This window comes from Macaca mulatta, chromosome 19, assembly GCF_049350105.2.
Source record: "Macaca mulatta isolate MMU2019108-1 chromosome 19, T2T-MMU8v2.0, whole genome shotgun sequence".
Lineage (NCBI taxonomy): Eukaryota > Metazoa > Chordata > Mammalia > Primates > Cercopithecidae > Macaca > Macaca mulatta.
Genome location: NC_133424.1, coordinates 7,989,712 through 8,016,518, shown reverse-complemented (window position 1 = coordinate 8,016,518; position 26,807 = coordinate 7,989,712). Strand labels below are relative to the sequence as shown.

Genomic DNA, 26,807 nt, shown 5'->3' with positions numbered 1-26,807 from the left:
ATATGCAAACCACTAGACATCCATCCATTGGAGAATGGACACATGGAAGATGGGGCAGCCATAGAATTGGTGGATGAAGAGCCATTTAAAACGATGTTTGGGGGCCAAGCATGGTGGCTCGTGCCTATAATTCCAGTGACTCAGGAAGCTGAGGTGGGAGGATGGCTTTGAGGCCAGGAGTTTGAGCCTGGGCAACATAGCCAGACCCCATCTCTGCAAAAAAATTTTCAAAATTAGCTAGGTGTGGTGGTCTGTGCCTATAGTTCCATCTGCTTGGGAGGCTGAGGAGAGAATTGCTTGAGCTCAGGAGCTCCAGGTTATAGTGGGCTATGACTCAGTCACTACACTCCAGACTGGGTGACAGAGCAAGAAGACTCTGTCTCCAAAAAACTAAGATAAAATGTTTGGGATGACGTTTGTTCAGTGTAATGTAGAAGTTAAAATTACACACTCTGGAATTTAGTTCCTTTGTGTTATCCGCCAGCAGTTAAGAATCCCCCTGTATCCAAACTAACTTATGATAGAGGAAAAGCTTATTAGCTCCCAGAGCTGAACAACTGAGGAGCTTCAGGAATGGCTGGATCCAGGATTCCTTTGGGTCGGTTGCATTTTTTTTTTTTTTGAGATGGAGCCTCATTCACTCTGTCATCCAGGTTGGAGTGCAGTGGTGCAATCTCAGCTCACTGCAACCTCCGCCTCCCGGGTTTAAGCGATTTTTCTGCCTCAGCCTCCTAAGTAGCTGGGATTACAGGCACCCACCACCACACCCAGCTAATTTTTGTATTTTTAATGGAGACGGGGTTTCACCATGTTGGCCTGGCTGGTCTCGAACTCCTGACCTCAGGTAATCCACCTTGGCATCCCAAAGTGCTGGGATTACAGGTGTGAGCCACCACGCCTGGCCTGGGTGGGTTACATCTTAAGGCTCCTGGCAGTGAGCCCAGTAGCCCCTGGCTGTCCACCTGTGGTTGTAGTGGTTCCAAACCTCATTTCTTTACAGTGCCAAACCCAGAGGAAGACAGAGTGCATCCCAGCATTCCCAGCTAGACTGAGGTCATGTGACACCCAATGCCCAATCATGTGACCAGAGGAATGCTGTATGCTGATTGGCTTGGGCATGAGGGATTTTTTTTTTTTTTTAAATTTAGAAACAGCTTTATTGAGATGTAACTTACATAACATAATATTCACTCCCACCACATGCTAGAGAGAATTTTGTAAATGTAGTAAAATTATACTCCAACAATATAAATTGTGTACATAAAAATAAAGTTTTAGGCCGGGAGCAGTGGCTCACGCCTGTAATCCTAGCACCTCGGGAGGGCGGATCACCTGAGGTCAGGGGTCAAGACCAGCCTGGCCAACATGGTGAAACCTTGTGTCTACTAAAAATACAAAAATTAGCTGGGCGTGGTGGTGTGCGCCTGTAATCCCAACTACTCGGGAGGCTAAGACAGGAGAATCGCTTGAACCCGGGAGGCAGAGATTGCAGTGATCCAAGATCACACCACTGCACTCCAGCCTGGGTGACACTCCATCTCTCTCTCTATATATAAATAAATAAAATTGTACGTCGCTTTTTTTTTCTTGATCAAAGCAATGCTAGGTAATTAAGGAAATTGTTGGCAATAACAGAAATGTGTCTATGAAAAGGTTCTTAAGAAGGTGACTGTAACCTCACATTCTCCTTTCATTTTCTCCCCCTTCTCTGCTTCTCTCTAGGGTGAACAGAGTTGGACTGGGTGGGATTGGGGTTGTGCTGTGTGGGGCAGAGGCTGTTGGGGATTCGTGGTGGGAATTTCTAATAGTGACCCTTGGGTCCCAGGAACAGGAGACACAGGCCAGTCAAAGGCATGGGAAAAAGCTAGGAGAAGTTAGGATTCGAGTTAAATCCAATGCGGACAGGGTGGCCAGTTGTCTAGGTTTAGCCAGGACTGAGGGCTCCCTGGGATGTGAGATTTTCAGTGTCCACACTCAGAAAGTTCTGGGTGAACAGAGACAAGTTGGACACAGAAGCAGAAAAAAAATCAAGGAGGATCTGCAGTGGAAACAGGCATTGTTCACTCTGCAGAATCTGTATCCTTGCTGTCAACAATGCCCTGAACTTCCTTTGGAAGCTGCTCGTCTCCCTTGAGTGGCTCTCACCTCCCACCTTCAACCCCACCCTGGTACCAGGACAGAACACAAAACTCAGCCCCAAATTAGCCGTGACAACAATGCAAATCAAGAGCACAATGCGATACCACTTCGTGCCCACGAGCATGGCAAAAAACCAAAAAGATGGATAGTAATTAGTGTTGGTGAGGATGAGGAGAAATCAGAACTCAGAACCCTCATACGTTGCTGGTGGGAACGTAAAATGGCACAGCTGCTTTAGGAAAGAGTTGGGCATTTCTTCGTTTTTTTTTTTTTTTTTAGACAGAGTCTATCTCTATAGCCCAGGCTACAGTGCATTGGTGCAATCTCAGTTCACTGCAACCTCCGCTTCCTGGGTTCGAGTGATTCTCCTGCCTCAGCCTCCTGAGTATCTGGGACTACAGGAGCCCACCATCACACCCGGCTAATTTTTGTCTTTTAGTAGAGATGGGGTTTCACCACGTTGGTCAGGCTGGTCTCGAACTCCTGACCTCGTGATCCACCCACCTTGGCCTCCCAAAGTGCTGGGATTACAGGTGTGAGCCACTGCGCCCGGCCGGTGAGTGTTATGTTGTTTTTTCTTTTGCTAGTTTCATAAACAAAGCCACCTCTAGCTATTTAATTGCATTTTTTTTTCAGTATCTCCCTTCAAAAAATTTTTTTTAGAGACAGAGTCATGCTGTGGCACGCGCCTGTCATCCCAGTTACTCAGGAGGCTGAGGCAGGAGAATCGCTTGAACCCAGGAGGTGGAGGTTGCAGTGAGCCAAGATGCCAAGATCTCGCCACTGTACTCCAGCCTGGGCGACGAGAGCGAAACTCCGTCTCCAAAAAAATAAAAAAAAAAAAAAAGAAGATGCATTTCCCCTTTGTCCTGGATAGCAGCTACTTTGGGTTTCTATATTTGCTTATTCGTCCCTCTCTACTCGGTGACTCATTCCACTTGGAAGAAACTTTGGACTGGAGTTCCCCGCCCCCACCCCTGCCATCAGACTGATTTGTTTTCTTGCTGTTACTGTCACATGATAAACACGGGGTTGTTGGCTTTTTTTTTTTTTTGAGACGGAGTCTAGCTCTGTCCCCCAGGCTGGAGTGCAGTGGCCGGATCTCAGCTCACTGCAAGCTCCACCTCCCGGGTTCACGCCATTCTCCTGCCTCAGCCTCCCGAGTAGCTGGGACTACAGGCGCCCGCCACCGCTCCCGGCTAATTTTTGTATTTTTTTAGTAGAGACAGGGTTTCACGTGTTAGCCAGGATGGTCTCGATCTCCTGACCTCGTGATCCACCCACCTCGGCCTCCCAAAGTGCTGGGATTACAGGCTTGAGCCACCGCGCCCGGCCTGTTGGCTTTTTTTTTTTTTTTTTGAGACGGAGTCTTGCTCTGTCACCCAGGCTGGAGTGCAGTGGCCGGATCTCAGCTCACTGCAAGCTCCACCTCCCGGGTTCACGCCATTCTCCTGCCTCAGCCTCCCGAGTAGCTGGGACTACAGGCGCCCGCCACCGCTCCCGGCTAATTTTTGTATTTTTTTAGTAGAGACGGGGTTTCACGTGTTAGCCAGGATGGTCTTGATCTTCTGACCTCGTGATCCACCCATCTCGGCCTCCCAAAGTGCTGGGATTACAGGCTTGAGCCACCGCGCCCGGCCTGTTGGCTTTTTTTTTTCTAAAACATTTATTTCTCTTCTCCACTCTCCACCTCCCTCCTAAATGTTCCAGCCCGGTTCTCTGCATGCACTATTAGCTTGGAACTGTTTCGAAAACTTTTCAGAGTTTTGGCTCGACGCTTGCAGGTTTCATGGTCTTATTCCCGAGAGCCTCCTGCCTCTTCTCGGAAGCTCTCGGTTTATCTCCAGTTACAAGCTTATCACAAGGTATGTTTCGCACTTTGCGAATCTCCATTTGGGTGGATCCCAACTGTTTTATCCCCACTGTTTTATTTATTTATTTATTTACTTATTTTATTTTATTTTGAGGCAAAACGTACCACATTTTCTTTTTCTTTTTCAGACAGTCTCGCTCTGTTGCCCAGGCTAGAGTGCAGTGTCGCGATCTCAACTCACTGCAAACTCCGCCTCCCGGGTTCAAGTGAATCTCCTGCCTCAGCCTCCCGAGTAGCTGGGATTACAGGCACCCGCCACCACGCCCAGCTAATTTTTGTATTTTTAGTAGAGACAGGGTTTCAGTATGTTGGCAAGGATGGTCTCGATCTCTTGACCTCGTCATCTGCCCTCCTCGGCCCCCCAAAGTGCTGGGATTACAGGCATGAGCCACACCGTGCCTGGCCTAATGAGTAAAAAACAAAAAACAAAAAACAAAAAACACCGAAAGGCAGCACCATGGCAAAGAAAGAACTTTCTTATTTGTCCTTAGACATTAAGCCCATTTATCTATTTGGTTCTGATGCGGCAGAGGCCGAGAGTTGCAGGGAAAGGCAGGAAATCTGGCATAGACCCTGCAGATCCTTCATTTCCACCCTTTTCTAATTTTGCTGGAGACATGGCAAAAATATTTTGCCATGGTCTTAAGGAGAAGTTATAAAGCCAGACAGTTCTCTTTTTTTTCTTTTTTCTTTTTCTTCTTTTTTTTTTTTTTTTGAGACGGAGTCTCGCTCTGTCGCCCAGGCCGTAGTGCAGTGGTGTAATCTCGGCTCACTGCAAGCTCTGCCTCCCGGGTTCACGCCATTCTCCTGCCTCAGCCTCCGGAGTAGCTGTAGAGCCAGACAGTTCAAGAGCTGGCCCTGCCACTTTGCAGCTATGAGACTGCAGACAAACCATATAATGTCTTAAACCAGGGGTCAGTCAGTAAACTATATCCCATAGGCTGAATGTGGCCTGCTGCCTGATTTGTAATGATTTGTGAGCTGGGAGTCACTTCTGCATTTTATTTATTTGTGTATTTATTTTTGAGACGGAGTCTTGCTCTGTCGCCCAGACTGGAGTGCAGTGGCACAATCTTGGCTCACTGCAACCTCTGCCTCCCGGGTTCAAGTGATTCTCCCATCTCAGCCTCTGGGTAACTAGGATTACAGGTGTACGCCACCAGGTCCAGCTAATTTTTGTATTTTGGGTAGAGACAGGGTTTCACCATCTTGACCAGGTTGGTCTCGAACTCCTGACCTCAAGTGATCTGCCCACCTCAGCCTCCCAAAGTGTTGGGATTATAAGCATGAGCCACCATGCCCTGCCCACTTTTGCATTTTAAAATGGTCAGGGAAAAAAACAATCAAAGGAAGAATAAGGAGAGATGTGAATCAAAGGGTGCGAAGTTTCAGACAGGAATACGTTCTTGGAATCCATTGCTCTGTACATGAATGGTGACTGTAGCTAATAACACATATTGCAAAATGGCTAGAAGAATAGATTTTAAATATTCTCACAACAAAGAAATAAGTACATGAACTGATGAGCATTTAATTAGCTTGTTTTAATCATTCCACAATTTATACTGTATCATAACTTTACACTGTACCCCATACGTGTATACCACTATTATTTTTATTTTTGTTTGTTTATTTTATAGACAGGGTCTAGCCTGTCACTCAGGCTGGAGTGCAGTGGAGCTTTCATAGCTCACTGCACCCTTGACCTCCTGGGCTCAAGTGATTCTCCCACCTTAGCCTCCTGAGTAGCTGGGACTACAGGCGCGAACCACTGTGCCTGGCTAATTGTTCTATTTTCTGTGGAAATGGGGTCTCACTATGTTGCCTGCGTTGGTCTCTAATTCCTGGACTCCAGTGATCCTCGCGTCATGGCCTCCCATAGGGCTGGGATTACAGGCATGAGCCACTGTGCCAGACCTATACGACTGTTGTCAATTAAAAATAAAACAAATGATGTTTAGAAAGATAATATTATAGAAAATAATATTAATAGAAAATAGATAATAGGGCCGGGCGCGGTGGCTCACGCCTGTAACCTCAGCACTTTGGGAGGCCGAGGTGGGCAGATCACTTGAGGTCAGGAGTTTGAGACCAGCCTGGCCAACATGGTAAAACCCTGACTCTACTGAAAATGCAAAATTAGCTGGGCGTGGTGGTGGGTGCCTGTAATCCCAGCTATTCAGGAGGCTGAGGCAGGAGAATCGCTTGAACCCGAGAGGTGTAGGTTGCAGTGAGCCGAGATTGCACCATTGCACTCCAGCCTGGGCAACAAGAGTGAAACTCTGTCTCAAAAAAAAAAGAAAAAAGAAAAGAAACCATCAGGGTCTAATGCTCGGCTTCTGGCTTAGGAAGTCTGGCCCTTTCCAATCATGATAATCTCTGTATCTATATCCTTATCCCTAGCACTGTGGTTATAAAATTCTGCAATCCTCAAAGTCACTTGTGTGTCTTAGTCTGTGCTTTGCTGCCTTGGCGTCCTTTCTGAGCAGGATCATGGCTGTGAGCTCCCTGCTAGGGGCGGACACTCCCAAATGTGCAAAACTCAGCCACCCTCCTCCTCCTCCTGTCTTCCTTCCAGGAGCTGCATCTCTGTGTCTCCCGCAAGCACTTCGCTCTGGAACGGGGCTGCAGGCTGCGCGGGCTGTCGCCGGGGAACTACAGCGTGCGAGTCCGGGCCACCTCCCTCGCGGGCAACGGCTCCTGGACGGAACCCACCTATTTCTACGTGACGGACTATTGTAAGTCTCCATGGCAGCCTCAGCTAGTTGGGGCTGTGCTTAGCACTGAGCATGGTGGGACATTTAAGAGGACGACATGGAGAGGCCATAGGTGCTGGTCCTGGCCTTGATTCTCTGACCTACCAGCTGCTGCTGTGTGACTGGGCTAGGTGCTTGCCCTCTCTGATCCTGCACTTTTTTATTTTTTGAGATGGATTCTTGTTCTGGAGTGCAGTGGCACAATCTCGGCTCACTGTAGCCTCCACCTTCCAGGTTCAAGTGATTCTCCCACCTCAGCCTCACAGTAACTGGGACTACAGGTGCACACCACCACACCTGGCTAATTTTTGTATTTTTAGTAGAGATGGCATTTCACCATGTTGGCCAGCTGGTCTCAAACTCCTGACCTCAAGTGATCCACCCACCTCAGCCTCCCAAAGTGCTGGAATTACAGGCATGAGTCACCATGCCTGGACTGATCCGGCACTTTAAAAAAAAAGAAAAAGCACTTTTATTTTTGTTTCAGAGGTACTTATGCAGTTCATTATATAAGAAAATTGTGTGTCGTTGGGGGTTTGCCGTACAGATAATTTTGTCACCCATGTAATCAGCATAGTACCAGATAGGTCATTTTTTGATCCTTTCCCTCTTCTCACCCACCACTCTCAAGTAGGCACCTGAGTTAGTCTGTACTCACACTGCAATAAACAAATACCTGGCTGGGCACAGTGGCTCACACCTGTAATCCCAGCACTTTGGGAGGCCAAGGTGGGCTGATCACTTGAGGTCAGGAGTTTCAGACCAGCCTGGCCAACATGGTGAAACCCCATCTCCACCAAAAAATACAAAAATTAGCTGGGCATGGTGGTGGGCGCCCGTAGTCCCAGCCACTTGGGAGGCTGAGGTGGGAGAATTGCTTGAACTGGGGAGGCAGAGGTTGCAATGAGCCGAGATTGTACCACTGCACTCCAGCCTGGGCAACAGAGCGAGACCCTGTCTCAAAAAAAAAAAAAAAAAGAGACAGACAGGAAGGAAAGAAAGAAAAAAAAGAAGAAAGGAAGGAGGGAAGGAAAGAAGGAAGGAAGGAAGGAGAAAGATAGGGAGAGAGAGAAAGAAAGAGAAAGAGAGGGAAAGAAAGAAAGAGAAAGAAAGAAGAAAGAAAGAAAAGGAAAGAAAAAAGAAAAAGAGAGAAAGAGGATGGGCACGGTGACTCACGCTTGTAATCCCAGCACTTTGGGAGGCCATGGTGGGCAGATCACGAGGTCAGGAGTTTGAGACCAGCCTAGCTAATATGGTAGAACCCTATTTCTACTAAAAATAAAAAAAAAATTAGCTGGGCATGGTGATGTGTGCCTGTAATCCCAGCTACTTGGGAGGCTGAGGCAGGAGAATTGCTTGAACCCGGGAGGTGGAGGTTGCAGTGAGCCGAGATCATGCCACTGCACTCCAGCCCGGGCAATGCAGTGAGACTCTGTCTCAAAAAATAAAAAAAGAAAGAAAGAAAGAGTGAAAGAGAGAGAGAAGAAAAAGAAAAAGAGAGAAGGAAAGAAAGGAAAAGAAAAAAGACAAGAAGGAAGGAGGGAAAGAAAAAAGAAAAGAAGAGAAAAGAAAAAAGAAAAGAAAAGAAGCCTGAGACTGGGACTCGGTAATTTATAAAGAAAAGAGGTTTAATTGGCTCCCAGTTCTGCAGACAGTACAGGAACCATGATGCTGGCATCTGCTCAACTTCTGAGGAGGCCTCAAGAAACTTTCAATCATGGTGGAAGGCAAAATGGGAGCAAGGTGTTAAGACGGGGGGATGGTGCTATATGCTTTTTAAACCACCAGATCCCATGAGAACCCACTCATTATACAGTACCCAGGAGGGATGTTGCTAACCCGTTAGAAACTGCCTCCATGATCCAATCACGTCCCACCCGGCCACTCCTCCAACATTGGGGATTGCATTTCCACAAGAGCTTTGGGTGGGGACATAGATCCAAACCATATCAGTCCCGGTGTCTACTGTTCCCTTCTTTCTGTCCATGTGTGCTCTGTGTCTTACTCTCACTTATGGGGGAAAATATGAGGTAGTTGGTTTTGTGTTCCTGTGTGAATTCAATTAGCAAATCACCTCCAGCTCCATTCATGTTGCTGCAAAGAACATGATCTCATTCTTTTTTATGGCTGTGTAGTATTCCATGGTGTGTATCACATGCTCTTTATCTGGCAATCCTGCACTTGCTCATCTGTACATGGAGATAATAACAGAACCACTCCAGGAGGTGGAGGGACATTTTAATGACACAAATGTTAAGTGCCTGGCCCCTGTTGCTAGCATCTCCATCTTTGTTATTAGAGTTTTTTGGCTGGGTGTGGTGGCTCACACCTGTAATCCCAGCACTGTGGGAGGCTGAGGCAAGAGGATTGCTTGAGGATAGGCATTAGAGACCGGCCTGAGTAACATAGCGAGACTCTGTCTCCACAAAAAGATACAAAAATTAGCCAGCTGTGGTGGTGCATGCCTGTAATCCCAGCTACTTGGGAGGCTGAGACAGGAGGACCACTTGGGCCCAGGAGTTTGAGGTTGCGGTGAACTGTGATTGTGCCACTATAGTCCAGCCTGGGTGACAGAGCAAGACCCTGTCTCTAAAACATAAAAATCAAAAGAATTTTACGTCTGTCAGAAGTCACGCTGGGGTCGAGACTAGCTATATAATTTGCAAGACCCAGTGAAAAATGAAAATGCAGAGCTCCTCGCTTTAAAATTATTAAGAATTTGGCCGGGCGCAGTGGCTCACGCCTGTCATCCCAGCACTTTCGGAGGCTGAGGTGGGAGGATCGCCTGAGGTCAGGAGTTTGAGACCAGCCTGGCCAACAAGGTGAAACCCTGTCTCTACTAAAAGTACAAAATTAGCCAGGCGTGGTGGTGCACACCTGTAATCCCAGCTACTCGGGAAGCTGAGGCAGGAGAATCGCTTGAACCTGGAAGGAGGAGGTTCCAGTGAGCCGAGATCGTGCCACTGAACTCTAGCCTGGGTGTCAGAGCAAGACTCCGTCACAAAAATAAGTAACTAAATAAAGATTAAAATAAAATGAATAAGCATTTCAGAGGGGCAGCAGCAGAGCATTAAACTGACAGTATGGCGTCCTGCATCCACTGCCTGAGATGTGGGAGGGGTGGAAATGAGCAGTGATTTGGGAGTGGGGGTGGGGAACAGTGTGCTAACAGAATACTGACCTCTGAGCCCACTGCCTGGTCCTACTGAACCTACGGGACTGTTGTGGGACTGCTGGAAAAATCAGGGTATGGAAGAGTAGCAGAGAAGTTCATGGACAAGGGAGGGTGGAAACAGGGTGGCCCACCCATTCCAGGAGTGGATGTGATTTTTGGTGTTAACTTTCTTGGGAACACATTGATATGAAACATATATTTTCTTATTCTATTTCAGTAGATGTCCCGTCAAATATTGCAAAAATTATCATCGGCCCCCTCATCTTTGTCTTTCTCTTCAGTATTGTGATTGGAAGTATTTATCTATTCCTGAGAAAGAGGTGAGTTGAGTGAGTTCAGTGGTGTGCTGGGAACCATTGGTTCTCTGGGGGAAATTATGCCTCGATATAGGTATAGGTATATGTAAGTTTATTATGAATTTTACTGATATAGGATGTGTAATGTGCAATTTACAGATAATTGTCATAATACGACATATACAACTCTTTATTGTAAATTCCCTCTAGCCAGTTGATTCTCACAGAAAGTTTTTGTTGACTTTTTAAATTTTTTTGCCCAAACCTTTATATCTGAAGCCAACCTATTATTGCAATTAATTAAACAAGTATAGCTCCAATGTGAATGTTGATTAATTTTTCAAAATTTACATTAAAGAGTAGGACATGGCTGGGCACAGTGGCTCACGCCTGTAATCCTAGCATTTTGGGAGGCCAAGGCGGGTGAATCACCTGAGGTCAGGAGTTTGAGATCAGCCTGGCCAACATGGTGAAACCTCATCTCTACTAAAAATACTAAGAAATTAACCGGGCTTGGTGGTAGGCGCCTGTAATCCCAGCTACTCAGGAGGCTGAGACAGGAGAATTACTTGAACCTTGGAGGTGGACGTTGCAGCTAGCCAAGATCCCGCCATTGCACTCCAGCCTGGGCAACAGAGTGAGACTCCATCTCAGAAAAAAAAAAAAAAAAAAAAGAGTAGGATAAAACTGAAATAAGACATATATGTTCATCAGTGATATGAGTGATGTCTTTGCTGAGTCAGATAATAATTTTTAAATACCAGAAGAACATTTTCGTAATGTTTTGTGCCATGCGCAATGTCACAGTTGCAGACATGACATGCTTTTAAGTTTAATCTACATGATTAAACATTTTTCTCGGCTGGGCGCGGTGGCTCACACCTGTAATCCCAGCACTTTGGGTGGCCGAGGTGGGCGGATCATGAGGTCAGAGTTCGAGACTAGCCTGACCAACATGGTGAAACCCCGTCTCTACTAAAAATACAAAAATTAGCAGGGTGTGGTGGTGCACGCCTGTAATCCCAGCTCCTCAGGAGGCTGAGGCAGGAGAATCGCTTGAACCCGGGAGGCAGAGGTTGCAGTGAGCTGAGATCGCACCATTGCGCTCCACCCTGGGCAACAGAGCGAGACTCTGTCTCAAAAACAAAACAAAAAACATTTTTCTCATCACTTCCTCAAGCCTGGACAAACAACAGAACAACAAATCCAGTCCCAAGTTATAGCATTTGCCAGTTTCTGTAATGTAAATATTCCTAGCATGTCTAATTTCAGGCTGTAGGCATAATATTACTGAGCACAGTGTCGGAAAGAGACACATGATAGCTCCCCATTGAATTCACCCTATGGATACAATATGGTGTATAAATGATATAAGGTAAATAACCTCAACTGCATTGATCATAGTAAAATGGAGTATGAGAGTTAGAAAGTGATGAGTTTTGAACATGTATTGTCTTTGCTTTTAGGGTAATTTATTTAATTGCAAGCCTCTATAATTTACATTTTTTTGTTCTATTTGGAAGGCATTGTACAATTTAATCTTTTTTTTTTTTTTTTTTTTGAGACGGAGTCTCACGCTGTTGCCCAGGCTGGAGTGCAGTGGCGCGATCTCGGCTCACTGCAAGCTCCGCCTCCCGGGTTCCCGCCATTCTCCTGCCTCAGCCTCCTGAGTAGCTGGGACTACAGGCGCCCGCCACCGCGCCCGGCTAATTTTTTGTATTTTTAGTAGAGACGGGGTTTCACTGTGGTCTCGATCTCCTGACCTTGTGATCCGCCCACCTCGGCCTCCCAAAGTGCTGGGATTACAGGCTTGAGCCACCGCGCCCGGCCACAATTTAATCGTTAATGATGCTTGTATTTAATAACTGGCTCACTCGTTTCCTGAAAATTTAATAATTGTTTCTCATCAGTCGGGATGAGCTCGCTGTAGAACAGTACTGGGTGAGTGGCTTTTAAGTGTTACATAGACGGCCATAAATTATAATAAAAGCCAGCCAGAGCCCTGCATGGTCGTGCACATCTGTAATCCCAGCCACTCAGAAGGATGAGGCAGGAGGATCACTTGAGACCAAGAGTTCAAGACCAGCCTGGGCAACATAGTGAGACCCTGTCTCTACGAAATTTTAAAAATTAGCAGCCAGGTGTGGTGGTGAGCACCTGTATTCCCAGCTATTCAAAAAGCTGAGGTGAGAGGATCTCTGGAGCCCAGAAGGTCAAGACTGCAGTGAGCTATGATTAAACCACTGCCGTCCAGCCACAACACAGCAAGACTCCAACTCTGAAATGTGAAAAAAAAAAAAAAAAAAAAAACCTGGGGAGGGATCAGTGCTGCTGCCATGTTGATGCACTTAAGTACTTGTCTGATGGGCTTCCATTCAAAACATAAAGGTCCCCCATCCCTGCCCTAGACTGCATCTAGAATTATGGGGATTCTGCTGGTAAGGGCTGCCATTTGCCTTGAGGAGTCTTGTATGAAACCCCTTTCTGGAGACCTGCAGAGTCCCATGAGAACCTCAAGCTAATGTGCCTCATTTTTCTCCTCCAGGCAGCCAGATGGGCCGCTGGGACCGCTTTACGCTTCTTCAAACCCTGAGTATCTCAGTGCCAGTGATGGTGAGTACCATCCCTTCCCTGTGGGTGACCAGTACCCTATTCAACAGCTTCCTTTGCCTTCACCATTGAGTGAGAGTGAAGGATGGGTTCCCCAGGGAGGCCAAGAAAAGCCCTCTTAGTCATTTGAGCTTGCCAAACTGCCCTTGCTGCAGAAACCTCATTACTGTGTGCATGTGGACACATGGTATTTGGCACCTGCCTGGATGGGCTCATCTAGCCGGTCTGGGACCCTTGGATGGGGTCGACAACTTGGGCTGGGCTCAGCTGGGCGGTTCTTCTTCTGGTCTTGCCTGGCTTCACCCATGTAGCTACATTTTGCTGGTGTGTCAGCTAGCACTTTGTAGTCTTAGATGATTTCACTCACATGTCTGGTGGTCGGCAGGCTGGGTGGTCCCGACGTGGGGGCCCTAAGCTGGGGGAGGCTGAGCCTCACTCTGTCCATGTGGCCTCTTAGGCTCCAGCAGGCTGGCCTAGGCTTCATTACATGGTACTCTGTTGGTTCCTAGTAGCAAGAGAGGGCAAGCTCCAGGGCAATAGTCCATTCGGAGTTTCTGCTTGGGTCATTCCTGCTGATTCCCATTGACCAAAATAACTCACAAGGCCATGCCCAGAGCCAAGGGGTGGTGAGATAGACTCCACCTTTTCATGGAAAGAGCTGCCAAGTATCCTGGCTTTTTTTAACCCCCAACCTATTACAACCTGTCTACCATCCCCTTGGCACTTTGCAGAAATAGTAGTCTCAGGTGGGAAGTAGCACCATTCTGTGGCAAGGATCTGAAATCAGACAAGAAGGATGGGGATGCAGGTTTGCCTCAGGACATATTGACCAGGATCTTGAATCAGTTGTGGCTCCTTCCTTGAGTCTCTGCCATGCCCTCTCCATGGGTGCAGATGCCTGTCCTGTTCTCAGCCGTACGCCCAGTGCCTGGCATGGGTCCTGGATCACAGAACTCACTTCATGAGTGTTTTCGAGGAGGTTTGGGTGAGGGCTTGGGTGGAAGGTGGCTGCAGACCCCCAAGGGATCAGCCAAAGATGCTGTGTAGATAAGTGAGAAGTAGTGTTTCCATGCTCTGTGTACGTGCCGGACGAGTGGGAGGTGCCTCGAGAGAAGATCACCCTCCTTCGAGAGCTGGGGCAGGGCTCCTTCGGCATGGTGTATGAGGGCAACGCCAGGGACATCATCAAGGGTGAGGCAGAGACCCGCGTGGCAGTGAAGACGGTCAACGAGTCAGCCAGTCTCCGAGAGCGGATTGAGTTCCTCAATGAGGCCTCGGTCATGAAGGGCTTCACCTGCCATCATGTGGTGAGTCCAGCGGGGGTGGGACACGGGCTGGCTTTCCTGCCCCTTCCCTCTCTCTGCCTCCTCCTCCTGCACAGAGTGACAGAGGACACTGGGTGTAACCTCCTGCCCAACCCCCACTCTACTACCCATCCTAAAGGTGTGGGGAGGGATTGTTCCCTTCTCAAATCACATCCTCTCCCACTTTGCCTGGAACCAGACTCTATCACTGTCTTATCACTTTCTGGAATGCTTCATTGCTTTCCAGATTCTTTCATCACTTTCTAGAATCTTCCATCATTTTCTGGAATCTTCTACCACTTTCTGGACTCTTCCATCATTTTCCAGAATCTTCTGTTGCTTTTTAGACTCCTCCATTTCTTGCTTTTTCCTGGCTCCTTTGTAACCCAGGACCACACAGAGGTCCACCTCATACCACCTGCCATCATTCCTACTCTCCCTTGAAGGCAGCACGAACTCTTCCTGCCTTTCTGCTCCTTTGTTTCTCTTTGAGTCCCATGCACTTTCATCCTTGCCACACATATTTGTGGGGCATTTAAAACCCTGCTCTTGTCCCCGTGATACAGTGGATTCCTGCCCCTGTAGAGCTTCCAAAACAGCAGGCGGAGACAGACTCCAAAACCTTTATTTTTATTTTTATATATTTTTAAGACAGAGTCTCTGTCTGTCACCCAGGGTGGAGTACAGTGGCACAATCTTGGCTCACTCAACCTCTGCCTCCCGCGTTCAAGCAATTCTCCTGCCACGGCCTCCTGAGTAGCTGGGATAACAGGAGCCCACCACCACACCCGGCTAATTTTTGTATTTTTAGTAGAGATGGGATTTTGCCATGTTGGCCAGACTGGTCTCGAACTCCTGACTTCAGGTGATCCACCGGCCTCAGCCTCTCAAAGTGCTGGGATTACAGACATAAGCCACCGCCCCTGGCTGACTCCAAACCCTTTATACATTAGGAGAAAATGCTATGGAAACATGAAAAAAGGGAGGAAAGACTTAAAGGACATGAGGAGCTGGGCCCTGTGGATGTGGCAGGGAACAGAGAGCCAGGCAGAGAGAATGGTTAAAATACAAAGGCCTGGCTGGGCGTGGTGGCTGTAATCCCAGCACTTTGGGAGGCTGAGGCAGGCGGATCACCAGAGGTCGGGAGTTTAAGATCAACCTGACCAACATGGAGAAATCCTGTCTCTACTAAAAATACAAAAATTAGCCGGGTGTGCTGGTGGGCGTCTGTAACCCCAGCTACTCGGTAGACTGAGGCAGGAGAATTGCTTGAACCTGGGAGGCGAAGGTTGCAGTGAGCCGAGATCACACCACTGCACTCCAGCCTGGGTAAGAGAGCATGATTCCATCTCGAAATTAAAAAAAAAAAAAAAAAAAAATACAAAGGCCTGTCTGCTCCCCTAGACCAGGGCTGAGCACACTGCATCCAGGCCACAGGGTGCTGTGTGTGACATAGACACCAGGCAGGGAGAACCTTGGCGAGTCGAATCACAGACCCTCCTCCGAGAACCCTGGTGGCTTGCTCTGCAGGTGCGCCTCCTGGGAGTGGTGTCCAAGGGCCAGCCCACGCTGGTGGTGATGGAACTGATGGCTCACGGAGACCTGAAGAGCTACCTCCGTTCTCTGCGGCCAGAGGCTGAGGTGAGCTGCCTCGGTGGGACCCAGCGGGATACTCGGTGGGGCACCCGCTCCCGGCCTCCTCGAATCCCGGTGCTGCTGAAACACCAACCCCATGTTTCGGTTTTAGAATAATCCTGGCCGCCCTCCCCCTACCCTGCAAGAGATGATTCAGATGGCGGCGGAGATTGCTGACGGGATGGCCTACCTGAATGCCAAGAAGTTCGTGCATCGGGACCTGGCAGCGAGAAACTGCATGGTCGCCCATGATTTTACTGTCAAAATCGGAGGTTCGTCTGGCTTTCTGCTTTGAAAACGTAACGACCCAGGCCAGGTTTGATTTCAGAAGGAAGTTGTCTATAATGAGCCGCTAAGTCTTTTCTGATAGTATAAAAGGGGCAAGATACTTCTTTTTGTTTTTGTTTTTTGGTTTTTTGTTTTGTTTTGTTTGTTTTTGTTTGTTTGTTTTGAGACAGAGTCTTACTCTGTCCCCCAGGCTGGAGTGCAGTGGTGCAATCTTGGTTCACTGCAACCTCCGCCTCCCAGGTTCAAGTGATTCACCTGCCTCAGCCTCCCGAGTAGCTGGGACTACGGGTGTGTACCACCACACTTGGCTAATTTTTGTATTTTTAGTGGAGATGGGGTTTCACCACGTTGGCCAGGATAGTCTTGATTTCCTGACCTCGTGATCCTCCTGCCTCGGCCTCCCAAAGTGCTGGGATTACAGGTGTGAGCTACCACACTGGCTTTTTTTTTCTTTTTTATGAGATGGAGTCTTGCTCTGTCACCCAGGCTGGAGTGCAGTGACAGGATCTCGGCTCACTGAAACCTCCACCTCTCAGGTTCAAGCGATTGTCTCGCCTTAGTCTCCCAAGTAGCTGGGATTACAGGCGTGCGCCACCACACCCAGCTAATTTTTGTATTTTTAGTAGAGACGGAGTTTCACCATGTTGGCCAGGATGGTCTCAAACTCCTGACCTCAAATGATCCACCCGTGTTGGCCTCCCAAAGCACTGGGATTACAGGCATGAGCCACTGTGCCTGGCCTGGGCAAGATTTTGGATGGGGACTGCCCCCCACCAGGCTGTAATTTAATTGCATGTATTGATAAACTCACTTCTTTAAAAGATATGTTTGTAGGACCGGGGGCCCCGCCTGTAATCTCAGTGCTTTGGAAGGCCAAGGTGTGAGGACTACTTGAGTCCAGGAGTTTGAGACCAGCCTAGGCAACATAGTGAGACTCCATCTCTATGAAAAATTTTTTTAAAAAGGGGTGTGGTGGTGCACATCTGTGGTCCCAGCTACTCAGGAGGCTGAGGCAGGAGAATTGCTTGAATCAGGGAGGTAGAGGTTGCAGTGAACCGAGATCGCACCACCGCACTCCAGCCTGAAGGACAGAGTGAGACTCCATACTAAAAAAAAAAAAAAAGAAAAAGAAAGAAAAATGTAGCTTCTTTGTCATTTGGTACCTTCTTTTCCCTCCCTTTAAATAGTAGCCCATCTTCCCCCTTCACTTCCCCATGTGCACCCTCAGAATCCCTTCTTACTGGATTTGGCTACCACCCAGGTGAGCGCACACCAGGGCCAGGTGAACCCCTCTTAGGGCTCCGTGAGAGGTGGGGCAGTCAAGATGGCAGATGGTAGGACCAAGGCTGGAGGTTAAGAGCGTGTGAATCGTTTGTGTTGTCAGACTTTGGAATGACCAGAGACATATATGAAACGGATTACTACCGGAAAGGAGGCAAGGGTCTGCTCCCTGTACGGTGGATGGCACCGGAGTCCCTGAAGGATGGGGTCTTTACCACTTCTTCTGACATGTGGTGAGTTGTGTGTGGAGGGGTGGACGGACGCTGGGCTTGAATTCCAGGTGCTAGTAACAGCCAAGAGCGGGGGAAGGAAGCCTGCCATCCTCCTGGACCCCCCATCAAGGAAAGGAAGGCAGCGTCCTGTCTGAGGACCTTCCCATGGCTACTCTTATGTCCTAATTAATCCTGTAGGCATTGTGAACCCCGAAAATCGGAGACAGGTCTCAGTTAATTTAGGAAGGTTATTTTGCCAAGGTTGAGGACACGTGCTCATGACACAGCCTCAGGAGATCCTGACCACATGTGCCCAAGGTGGTCAGGGCACAGCTTGGTTTTATACGTATATTTTAGGGAGACGTGAGACATCAATCAACATATGCAAGATGACCATTGGTTGGGTCTGGAAAGGCGGGACAACTCGAAGCGGGGAGGGGTCTTCCAGGTCATAGGTAGATAAGAGACAAATGGTCGCATTCTTTGAGTTTCTGATGAGCCTCTCCAAAGGAGCCAATCAGATATGAATGTTTCTCAGTGAGCAGAGGGGGGACTTTGAATAGAGTGGGAGGCAAGTTTGTTCAAGCAGTTCCCAGCTGGACTTTTTCCTTGAGTTTAGTGATTTGGGGGCCCCAAGATTGATTTTCCTTCCATAGCATTTATGGACCGCAGCATGAATTGTTTTATTAACTGGCCAACCATGTTCTCGCAAACCAAGAGATGTGTTTGCGTGTTTGTGTGTGTGTGTGTGTGCGTTTGTGTATTTGCATGTGTGTGAGCGCGTGTGTGTGTTTGTGTGTATGTGTGTTTGCGTGTTTGTGTATTAAACGTGTGTGTGTGTGTGCATGCATGTGTTTGCATGTGTGCTAGTTTGCCTGTGTGCGTGTTCGTGTGTGTGTGTGAATTTGCATGTGTGAGTGCACGTGTGTGCGTGTATTTGCATGTGTGCACATGTGTGTGTTTGCATGTGTTTGGGTGTGTTTGCATGTGTGTGCACACGTGTGTGTTTGCCTGTTCGTGTGTATGTGTATGCATATGTGTGTGTGTTTGTGTATTAAATGTGTGTGCCTGTGTGCGTGTTTGTGTGCATGTGTTTGCGTGTGTGTGTACATGTGTGTTTGCGTGTGCGCTAGTTTGCCTGTGTGCATGTGTGTTTGTGTTTGTGTGTATTTGCGTGTGTGTGCACGTGTGTTTGCGTGTGTTTGTGTATTTACATGTGTGCACACATGTGTGTTTGCATGTGTGTGCTAGTTTGCCTGTGTGTGTTTGCCTGTGTGCGTGCATGCGTTTGCATATGTGTTTGCATGTGTGTGCTAGTTTGCCTGTGTGCGTGTTTGTGTGTGTGTTTTTGCGTGTGTGTGTGTGCGTGTGCATGTGTTTGCATGTGTGTTTGCATGTGTTGTGTGCTAGTTTACCTGTGTGCGTGTGTGTTTGTTTGCGTGTGTGTTTGCTTGTGTGTGAATGGTTTCTTTGTTACTACTCTCAACTGTCATTGACAGGTCCTTTGGCGTGGTCCTTTGGGAAATCACCAGCTTGGCAGAACAGCCTTACCAAGGCCTGTCTAATGAACAGGTGTTGAAATTTGTCATGGACGGAGGGTATCTGGATCAACCCGACAACTGTCCAGAGAGAGTGTAAGTGTAGAAAGGGTTTGAGGTGTGTGAGGTGTGCATTGAAAGGGTATTGCCCTTTACACGTGTGCTTGGTTTTGCCTTTCCTATGCCTACACGCTCACTGTGTTTGCATGCTATATGTTACAGGTGTGTTTGTGTTTGCATAGCTTGTCTTTACATGCGTGTTTGCATTTGCATACTGCATGGTGGTACACACACTTGAGTTTCCATATGTGCTACATGTATGCTTGTTTGCATATTATATATTTACATAGGTATTTATGTTTGCATACTGTATGTTTACATGTACATCAGCATATGGCACATGTACACCTTGTTTACGTATCTTTATAAGCACACGTGTTTACATATGTGCTTGTTTACATATTATGTCTTTACTGGCATGCTTGTGTTCGCAAATCGTAAGATTTTCTTGCATATTGTATAGTTGGAATGTTGCATAAGAAACCCGTAGCAGTAGTTATCTTGGGAGAAGGGAACTGGAGACCTGGGATCGGGGGAGCGAGACCTATGTTTGGCTGTTAATTATTTATACGCTGAAAATTTTGTCACGTGGCTGGGAATGGGTGGCTGTAATCCCAGCAATTTGGGAGACCGAGGCGAACAGATCACCTGAGGTCAGGAGTTCAAGACCAGCCTGGCCAACATGGTGAAACCCCATCTCTATTAGAAATACAAAAATTACCTGGGTGTGGTGGTGGGCACCTGTAATCCCAGCTACTCAGGAGGCTGAGGCAGGAGAATTGCTTGAATCTGGGAGGCAGAAGTTGCAGTGAGCAGAGACTGCGCCATTGCACAGCAGCCTGGGTGACAGAGCGAGATTCTGTCTCAAAAACAAACACAGACACACAAAAATTTTGTCAGGCATACATATTATGTATTCCCCCCTCCAAATGTACATATATATATCTATTTAGATGAAGTCTCGCTCTGTCACCCAGGCTGGTAGAGTGCAGTGCTGCAATCACAGCTCACTGCAACCTTGAACTCCTGGACTCAGCCTCCTGGCTCAACCTCCCAAAGTGCTAGGATTACTCTTGATCCAGTTTTGAAATGAGGCAACCCTTTTCAAAACCATCTTTCGGCCGGGCACGATGGCTGACGCCTGTAATCCCAGCACTTTGGGAGGCCGAGGCGGGCAGATCATGAATTCAGGAGACCGAGACCATCCTGGCTAACACGGTGAAACCCTGTCTCTACTAAAAATACAAACAATTAGCCAGGCGTGGTGTCGGGCGCCTGTAGTCCCAGCTACTCGGGAGGCTGAGGTAGGAGAATGGCGTGAACCTGGGAGGCGGAGCTGGCAGTGAGCCAAGATCACGCCACTGCACTCCAGCCTGGGCGACAGAGCGAGACTCTGTCTCAAAAAAAAAAAAAAAAAAAATTCAGCTGGACAGGATGGCTCATGCCTGTAATCTCAGCACTTTGGGAGGTTGAGGCAGGAGGATTGCTTGAGCCCAGGGGTTCAAGGCTGCAATGAGCTATGATTGAGCCACTGCACTCCATCCTGGGTGACAACGTGAGAAACCCTGTCTCAAAAAAAAAAAAAGAAAAAGAAAAAAAAAGTGGCCAGGCATGGTGGCTCACACCTGTAATCCCAGCATCTTGGGAGGCCAAGGTGGGTGGATCACTTGAGCCTAGAGTTTGAGACCAGCCTGGGCAACATAGCAAAACCCTGTCTCTGCAAAACATAGAAAAATTAGCTAGGCATGGTGGTGCACACTTGTGGTCCCAGCTACTTGGGAGGCCAGATGAGAGGATTGCGTGAGCCTAGGAGGCAGAGGCTGCAGTGAGCTATGATCATGCCACTGCACTCCAGCCTGGGTAATAGAATGAGACCCTGTGTCCAAAAAAAAAGAAGAAAAGCAAAAAGAGAACGCCATCTCTCAGAACCTCCAGCATAGCTATTTCTGCCTTGACAATTGTCCACACACACAGCCAGCATCTGATGTGAACACATGTGGTCCGTGGGTGTTGGCTGCAGGGACGAGGGCGGGGTTGGGAGGATGCTTGACTGGGCCCCTAGACTCACCCAGGACGTGTCCTTCTGCCCCGCAGCACTGACCTCATGCGCATGTGCTGGCAATTCAACCCCAAGATGAGGCCAACCTTCCTGGAGATCGTCAACCTGCTCAAGGACGACCTGCACCCCAGCTTTCCGGAGGTGTCGTTCTTTCACAGCGAGGAGAACAAGGCTCCCGAGAATGAGGAGCTGGAGATGGAGTTTGAGGACATGGAGAACGTGCCCCTGGACCGTTCCTCGCACTGTCAGAGGGAGGAGGCGGGGGGCCGGGATGGAGGGTCCTCGCTGGGTTTCAAGCGGAGCTACGAGGAACACATCCCTTATACCCACATGAACGGAGGCAAGAAAAACGGGCGGATTCTGACCTTGCCTCGGTCCAATCCTTCCTAACAGCGCCTACCGCGGCGGGGACGGGCAGGGGTTCCCATTGTCACTTTCCTCTGGTTTGAAAGCCTCTGGAAAACTCAGGATTCTCACGACTCTACCATGTCCAATGGAGTTCAGAGATCGTTCCTATACATTTCTGTTCATCTTAAGATGGACTCGTTTGGTTGCCAATTTAACTAGTCCCGCAGAGGATTTAACTGCTGCCCTTTTGGAGCAACGACGGTTTCAAACCAGGATTTTGTGTTTTTTTGTTTTTCTCCCCGTCCCCCCAGCAGATGGAAAGACAGCACTTGTTTTTACAAATTCTTTTTGTTTTTGTTTTTGTTTTTTGCTGGTGTCTGAGCTGCAGTATAAAAGATAAAACTTCTTGTCTGTGGAACAAAAGTTTGAAAGAAAAAAACAAAACAAAAATACCCAGCCCTGTTCCAGGAGAATTTCAAGCTTTACAGGTTGGGCTTCAAGAAGGCTTTTTTTTTTTTTTTTTCCTCATCCAGGCTGAAGGATTTCTTTTTTTTTTTTTTTTTTCTTTACAAGATCAGTTCCTCAAATTGACCAATAGCTGCTGCTTTCATACTTTGGATAAGGATCTGTGGTCCCGGCGTGTGCTCACGTGTGTATGCGTGTGTGTGTCCATTCGACACGGCTGATGTGTGTGCAAAGTATCCTTGCGGAGTTGATGCTTTGGGAATTGGCTCATGAAGGTTCTTCTCAAGGGTGCGAGCTCATGTCCCCCTCTCTCCTTCCTTCTTATCGACTGGGAGACTGTGCTCTCGACAGACTCTTCTTGTGTCAGAAGTCTAGCCTCAGGTTTCTAACCTCCTTTCACGTTGGTGGAAAGATGCTTTTTGGGAGCCAAGGGAGGAACATTTCATTTGGAGTGATTATGAATCTTTTCAAGACCAAACCAAGCTAGGACATTAAAAAAGAAAGAAAGAAAGGAAAAACAAAATAGAAAAAGGAAAAAAAAAAAAAAGGAAGAACTGAGATGACAGAGTTTTGAGAATATATTTGTAACGTATTTAATTTTTAAAGTCTCTGGTATTAGCCTCATAAGTTATTGACTATTCCCCGGGGTTGGCGGGGAGTGGAGACATGAGTTGGTGTGCCTGTTGTGGGGCCGGGAAGGGGAGGGAGTGAGGCACAAGTGGCCTCTTTGTTTGGTCTTAAAGGCATCCATTTCTGGGAATGAAGCCACGTTCGCTGCTAACACTTTTGGACGCTGTGAGGCCACGTGGAGTGTGTGGGAGACTAGGTTTTGTGGATGGTCTCGTTCAGGCACCGGGTCTGCTGGAAGGTTCCTGTTCGGATAAGCTGGTAGCTACCTAGCTCTGAGCCTGCCTTCAAGAACACCCGTGTTCATCCTCTGGTTCTCTGTGTGTACCTCTCGTGGCGTTTCCTCTCCTGGGTGTGAACATCCTACCGTTATTGTGCAAACACAAGAACATCAGATCCCAAAGAGCAACAACCTGGATGGATTTTGGGAATATCTAAGCAATATAAGAGAGAGGTGCACTGAGAGTACATCTTGCTCCCCTCCACCCTGAGAGCATCCGACGGTCCTCAGTACTAAACTCCCGGAAGCTGCTCTGAGCCCAGAGACCTCATCTGGGCCAGGTGTGGTGCCTGAGCAGAATGCGCAGACACTTACGATGTTGCAGTCCCTAAGAGAGTAGAGTCTGGAGGAGAAACCGTGAAAAAGACCTTTCGCACCACCAAGAACTTCCGAATGGGCGTGAATCCACCGTTTCTTCTCTTTGTGAAAAGAACCACCACAGCTGCTCAAAGAACACAGTGAACTCATCACTTTGGTTCATCAAAAAATCATCACCCATGCGTTATTCCTGAGTGCATTTTCTTACAACTTTTTGACTGCTTCCTTTTCTTCTCTTAAGAGTTGTGGGCTTAAGAATGGGATCGAGTCATAATGGCAACCTCCAAGCCCTCTCAATTCTTGATTAAGAACACAGGTAGACACGAATCCCAATTGTCTATTGCTATCTTATTTATATGATTCGAGAAATTACAGCATGTAAAAATATTGCTGAGACGCCTCAGTGATTGGGTACAAGAAGCAAGAGTACAGAAATTATTTTTGCCAAATTTATTTTGTAAATATGAGGGTCTGTACGTAAATTTAAAAAAAAAAAACACGTAGATCTAGGTATTTTGTTCTCTTCCTAGTAAATTTGTAGTGGTTGTATACTACACTAGCTGCAATTTTCACATTTTTCTAATTCAGAAAGGTTTTTCTTATATTAGGGGAAAAAGTATTTATTTTAATATATAAAATCACTCTGAAAATCACTCTCATAAAAAACGGAGCGCATGTAAATTTTTATCAAAGAAAAATAAACAGGTGAATGGGGGATAGTGATTTTTGTTTTTCAGCACAGTCTACCTCAGTGTATTGTTAAGATGTGATTCAATCACAGACATCTTTGAGATTTCAGAATTCTACCTGGAACCGGTCTGAATCAGGGAACATGTGTATCAGCTGATTCGAATGCCAGGGACCAGCAAGAATTTTGAGGGAGGGAGTTGGGATGGAGAAGGTATGGCTTTTATGTGAGCATAGATCCTTTTCTTCCTTGGCTGGTAATATTCTTCTCTGAATTTAATCTTCCTTTAAAAAAAAAATCCTCCATCTATTGTCACTATGTTCCCCAAGCATAAACTAAGTTCCAGGCCATCATGATGTATCTGATATATGAGGTACGCCCGCAAGGTGTACCTTCCTTTGGTGAGAGATGGCTGCTGGGGCAAAGACGGGCTTTGATTCAGAACAAGCATTCCCACCTGTTCCATGGAATTTCCCTGAAGTGAGCACAAAGGTGCCCTGGGCTCCCTGATGGTTTATTCCCACTCCTTTCAGGCTGGTGATACACCTCACACACAAACACCTAACGCAATGTCTTTGAAAATTCTCCAAGTGGGATGGGAGCATGTGCGGGAAATTCCAATCTAAAACCCATTAATGTGCTGAACACTTTTTTTTTTTTTCCGACAACACCTTGGACCTCTGTGTTGGGGTTTGATTGACCTCAAGCTGATATTGTTGAACCTTGTGCAGCTTTGATAACCCATGCAAGAGTCTAGGCAGGGCCAGTGGGGCCCAAATCTTGCTGCTCTTGTACTTTTAGGCACTGCCCTTGCAGACTCGCCTTTCTCCACCCGCCCTGGAGAAAGGTAGGGTGCTGGGCCTGCCCCTTGCTAATGGGGTTCACCAGTTTCATTTATTTGACTCTACTGCCACAGTGAAAAGAGCAAACAGCTCTTGGGTTGCAAGCCTCTTTTGACATTAGGAAATGCTGACTTTGTAACAATAAAACTTTGGTCCTAGAAAGACATGGTTGTCCTGGGAGTTTGTAGTGTTAAATTACAACAACAACAACAACAACAAAAAGCAACAAAACCAGCTTAGGGTAACACTTTTTGTTGCTTGTTTTTAAAGATGTCTCACTATGATTAAAACCCTTTTCATTAACGTAGTGAAAGCCACACAGGAGTTTCTTCTTCCAGGAGGAGAATACTAAGCACGTCACTTTCTCTCTGCATTGGTGATGTCAAATACGCATCAGAAAATGTTCAGGTTTCGGGAGCTGTCCTAGGTGCTGTTCCGTCATTGGAAGTAGTGAGAAGGAGGAGCACTGCTGCTTGTCTGGATATAGGCTGAGGACGATGGAGAGAAGCTGTGGGAACTGACATAAGGGTCTGCACAGGTCATCCTGCGACCCTGGGGACTATGTTACCAATTGATGGACAGATCTTTCACTGTATCCTACCAGGGCAGGTAGTCCACCAAGAAATGTGTTTATTGGGTTGGGAAGTGTTTATTTGTAGTCCCCTGTAACACTTGTGGACAAGCAGGAGCATCATCAGGGGTATGACTTGCGCTGGCCATCCTGGTAAATGGATGTGCTGTAGTCCCAGCAGTAATCATTTCTCTACTTCACAGTGGGTGGAAGTTTAGGGTTAAATGTCCTTTGCATGCCACCTGGTGAGTCCTCGACACCTTAGGCTCTTCAGAAACGATGGTTTTGTTGAGGATGGGGAACAGGGAATGCCGATTTTATATTCGTGGTACACATAGAGGGGTGTCACTTCAGAAAATCTTCTAGCATGTTCTTCAGAATATTAACTTATATGAGAGGTGAGGTTGGAAATGAAAAGAACAGGTCAGCACTTTTTTTTCCCCCCTAGAACATACAAAAGAACATGGTGGACTTTCAGGGGGCTGCAACAGAAGGTGACTATTTCCTTAAGGGTCCTCAAGAAATCGGGTTGGGGGAAGGGGACACAACGGCTTTTTGAGCTTGCTGTTACCTTCTGATCCCAGTCAGTGTCCAGAACCAGCCACCAGCCAAATTTCTATCTGGGTGTGGGCCACTGAAAATCCTTGTTAAAAACCAGATCTGGGGCTCTTGGTCCCATTGGAGAAGGAAGGAAGAGCCTCAAAATAAGTGTGCATCCATGCACATATTCAGGAACAGCTTGTTTAGTCTTTACACTTTGCCTCAAAGTTGCTGCTCCTCGTCCCTTTGTGTGCCTGGGTGGCCTCAGCCCTGCGTGTGGGCAACGCAGGATCAAATGTGCTGCAGCTTTTGCAGAAAACAACTCAGAAACACAAAACCCACCAACAGCTCCATTATTATTTTTTCAATGTTTTCCTACAAGAGCCAAGTAGCACCATGTACAGAAGATGCCTTTTTTTTTTTTTTTGGAATATTGAAATCGTTCTGCATGTAAAATATGGGATAATGACCTGTTTATATTAAAATTCTGATTAAATTATCTGAGAATACGCTTGTTTTTGTGTGGTGTCCCAGTAAGGACCTGTCGTGTGGTGGGAGGATGTGTCTATGAGTTCGGTTGTGTGAAGGAAAACCTCTTGGAATTTGTGGGTACCTTTTTTTTAGAGGAGAAAAACACCTAGATTCTTCCACACATGAAAAGAGGTTAAATAATTGCTACCAGCGGAGTTGATGACTCGCAGGGACATACCGGTATGACCAAACTGGCGGTTTAAATATTGCACTATTTCCATACTATTTGGTAAGTAAGCGCTTCCCCAAGGGCTCCCAGACCTCCCCATGGTGCAACCACTCAAGGGTTCACTCCGAGAATACCAATGAACCTTCAAGATCTTGCTCTATTCTGACATGTGGGAAACTCACACGTTAAATACTGTCAATGT

At 47.3% G+C, this 26,807-nt stretch overlaps 1 protein-coding gene and 2 long non-coding RNA genes across 6 annotated transcripts in view; 1 reads left to right on the top strand and 2 right to left on the bottom strand.

Moving 5' to 3' along the window:
• INSR (insulin receptor) overlaps nt 1–26,404 on the top strand; it is a 192,810-nt gene extending 166,406 nt beyond the window's left edge. For 2 of the 4 annotated variants that reach the window (XM_077979745.1, XM_077979743.1), the window contains 9 exons: nt 6,591–6,750; nt 10,164–10,263; nt 12,785–12,852; nt 13,912–14,156; nt 15,684–15,794; nt 15,901–16,060; nt 17,461–17,590; nt 19,069–19,203; nt 21,262–26,404. In XM_077979745.1, coding sequence (XP_077835871.1) covers nt 6,591–6,750; nt 10,164–10,263; nt 12,785–12,852; nt 13,912–14,156; nt 15,684–15,794; nt 15,901–16,060; nt 17,461–17,590; nt 19,069–19,203; nt 21,262–21,616 — 1,464 coding nt within the window. In that variant the 3' untranslated portion in view covers nt 21,617–26,404. Of the gene's footprint in view, nt 1–6,590; nt 6,751–10,160; nt 10,264–12,784; nt 12,853–13,911; nt 14,157–15,683; nt 15,795–15,900; nt 16,061–17,460; nt 17,591–19,068; nt 19,204–21,261 lie in introns of all 4 variants that reach the window. The other 2 variants (XM_077979744.1, XM_077979742.1) reach the window with 1 other exon arrangement.
• On the bottom strand, nt 5,369–20,770 carry LOC144337046 (uncharacterized). The gene is made up of 4 exons (XR_013409667.1): nt 20,535–20,770; nt 12,037–14,655; nt 10,859–11,101; nt 5,369–5,809 (listed from the first exon to the last, which is right to left on the bottom strand). It is a non-coding gene; the product is annotated as an uncharacterized LOC144337046 (long non-coding RNA).
• Nucleotides 6,260–8,354, bottom strand: LOC144337054 (uncharacterized). Its single transcript, XR_013409677.1, has 2 exons — nt 8,170–8,354; nt 6,260–6,918 (listed from the first exon to the last, which is right to left on the bottom strand). It is a non-coding gene; the product is annotated as an uncharacterized LOC144337054 (long non-coding RNA).
• Nucleotides 26,405–26,807: the final 403 nt, after the last annotated feature.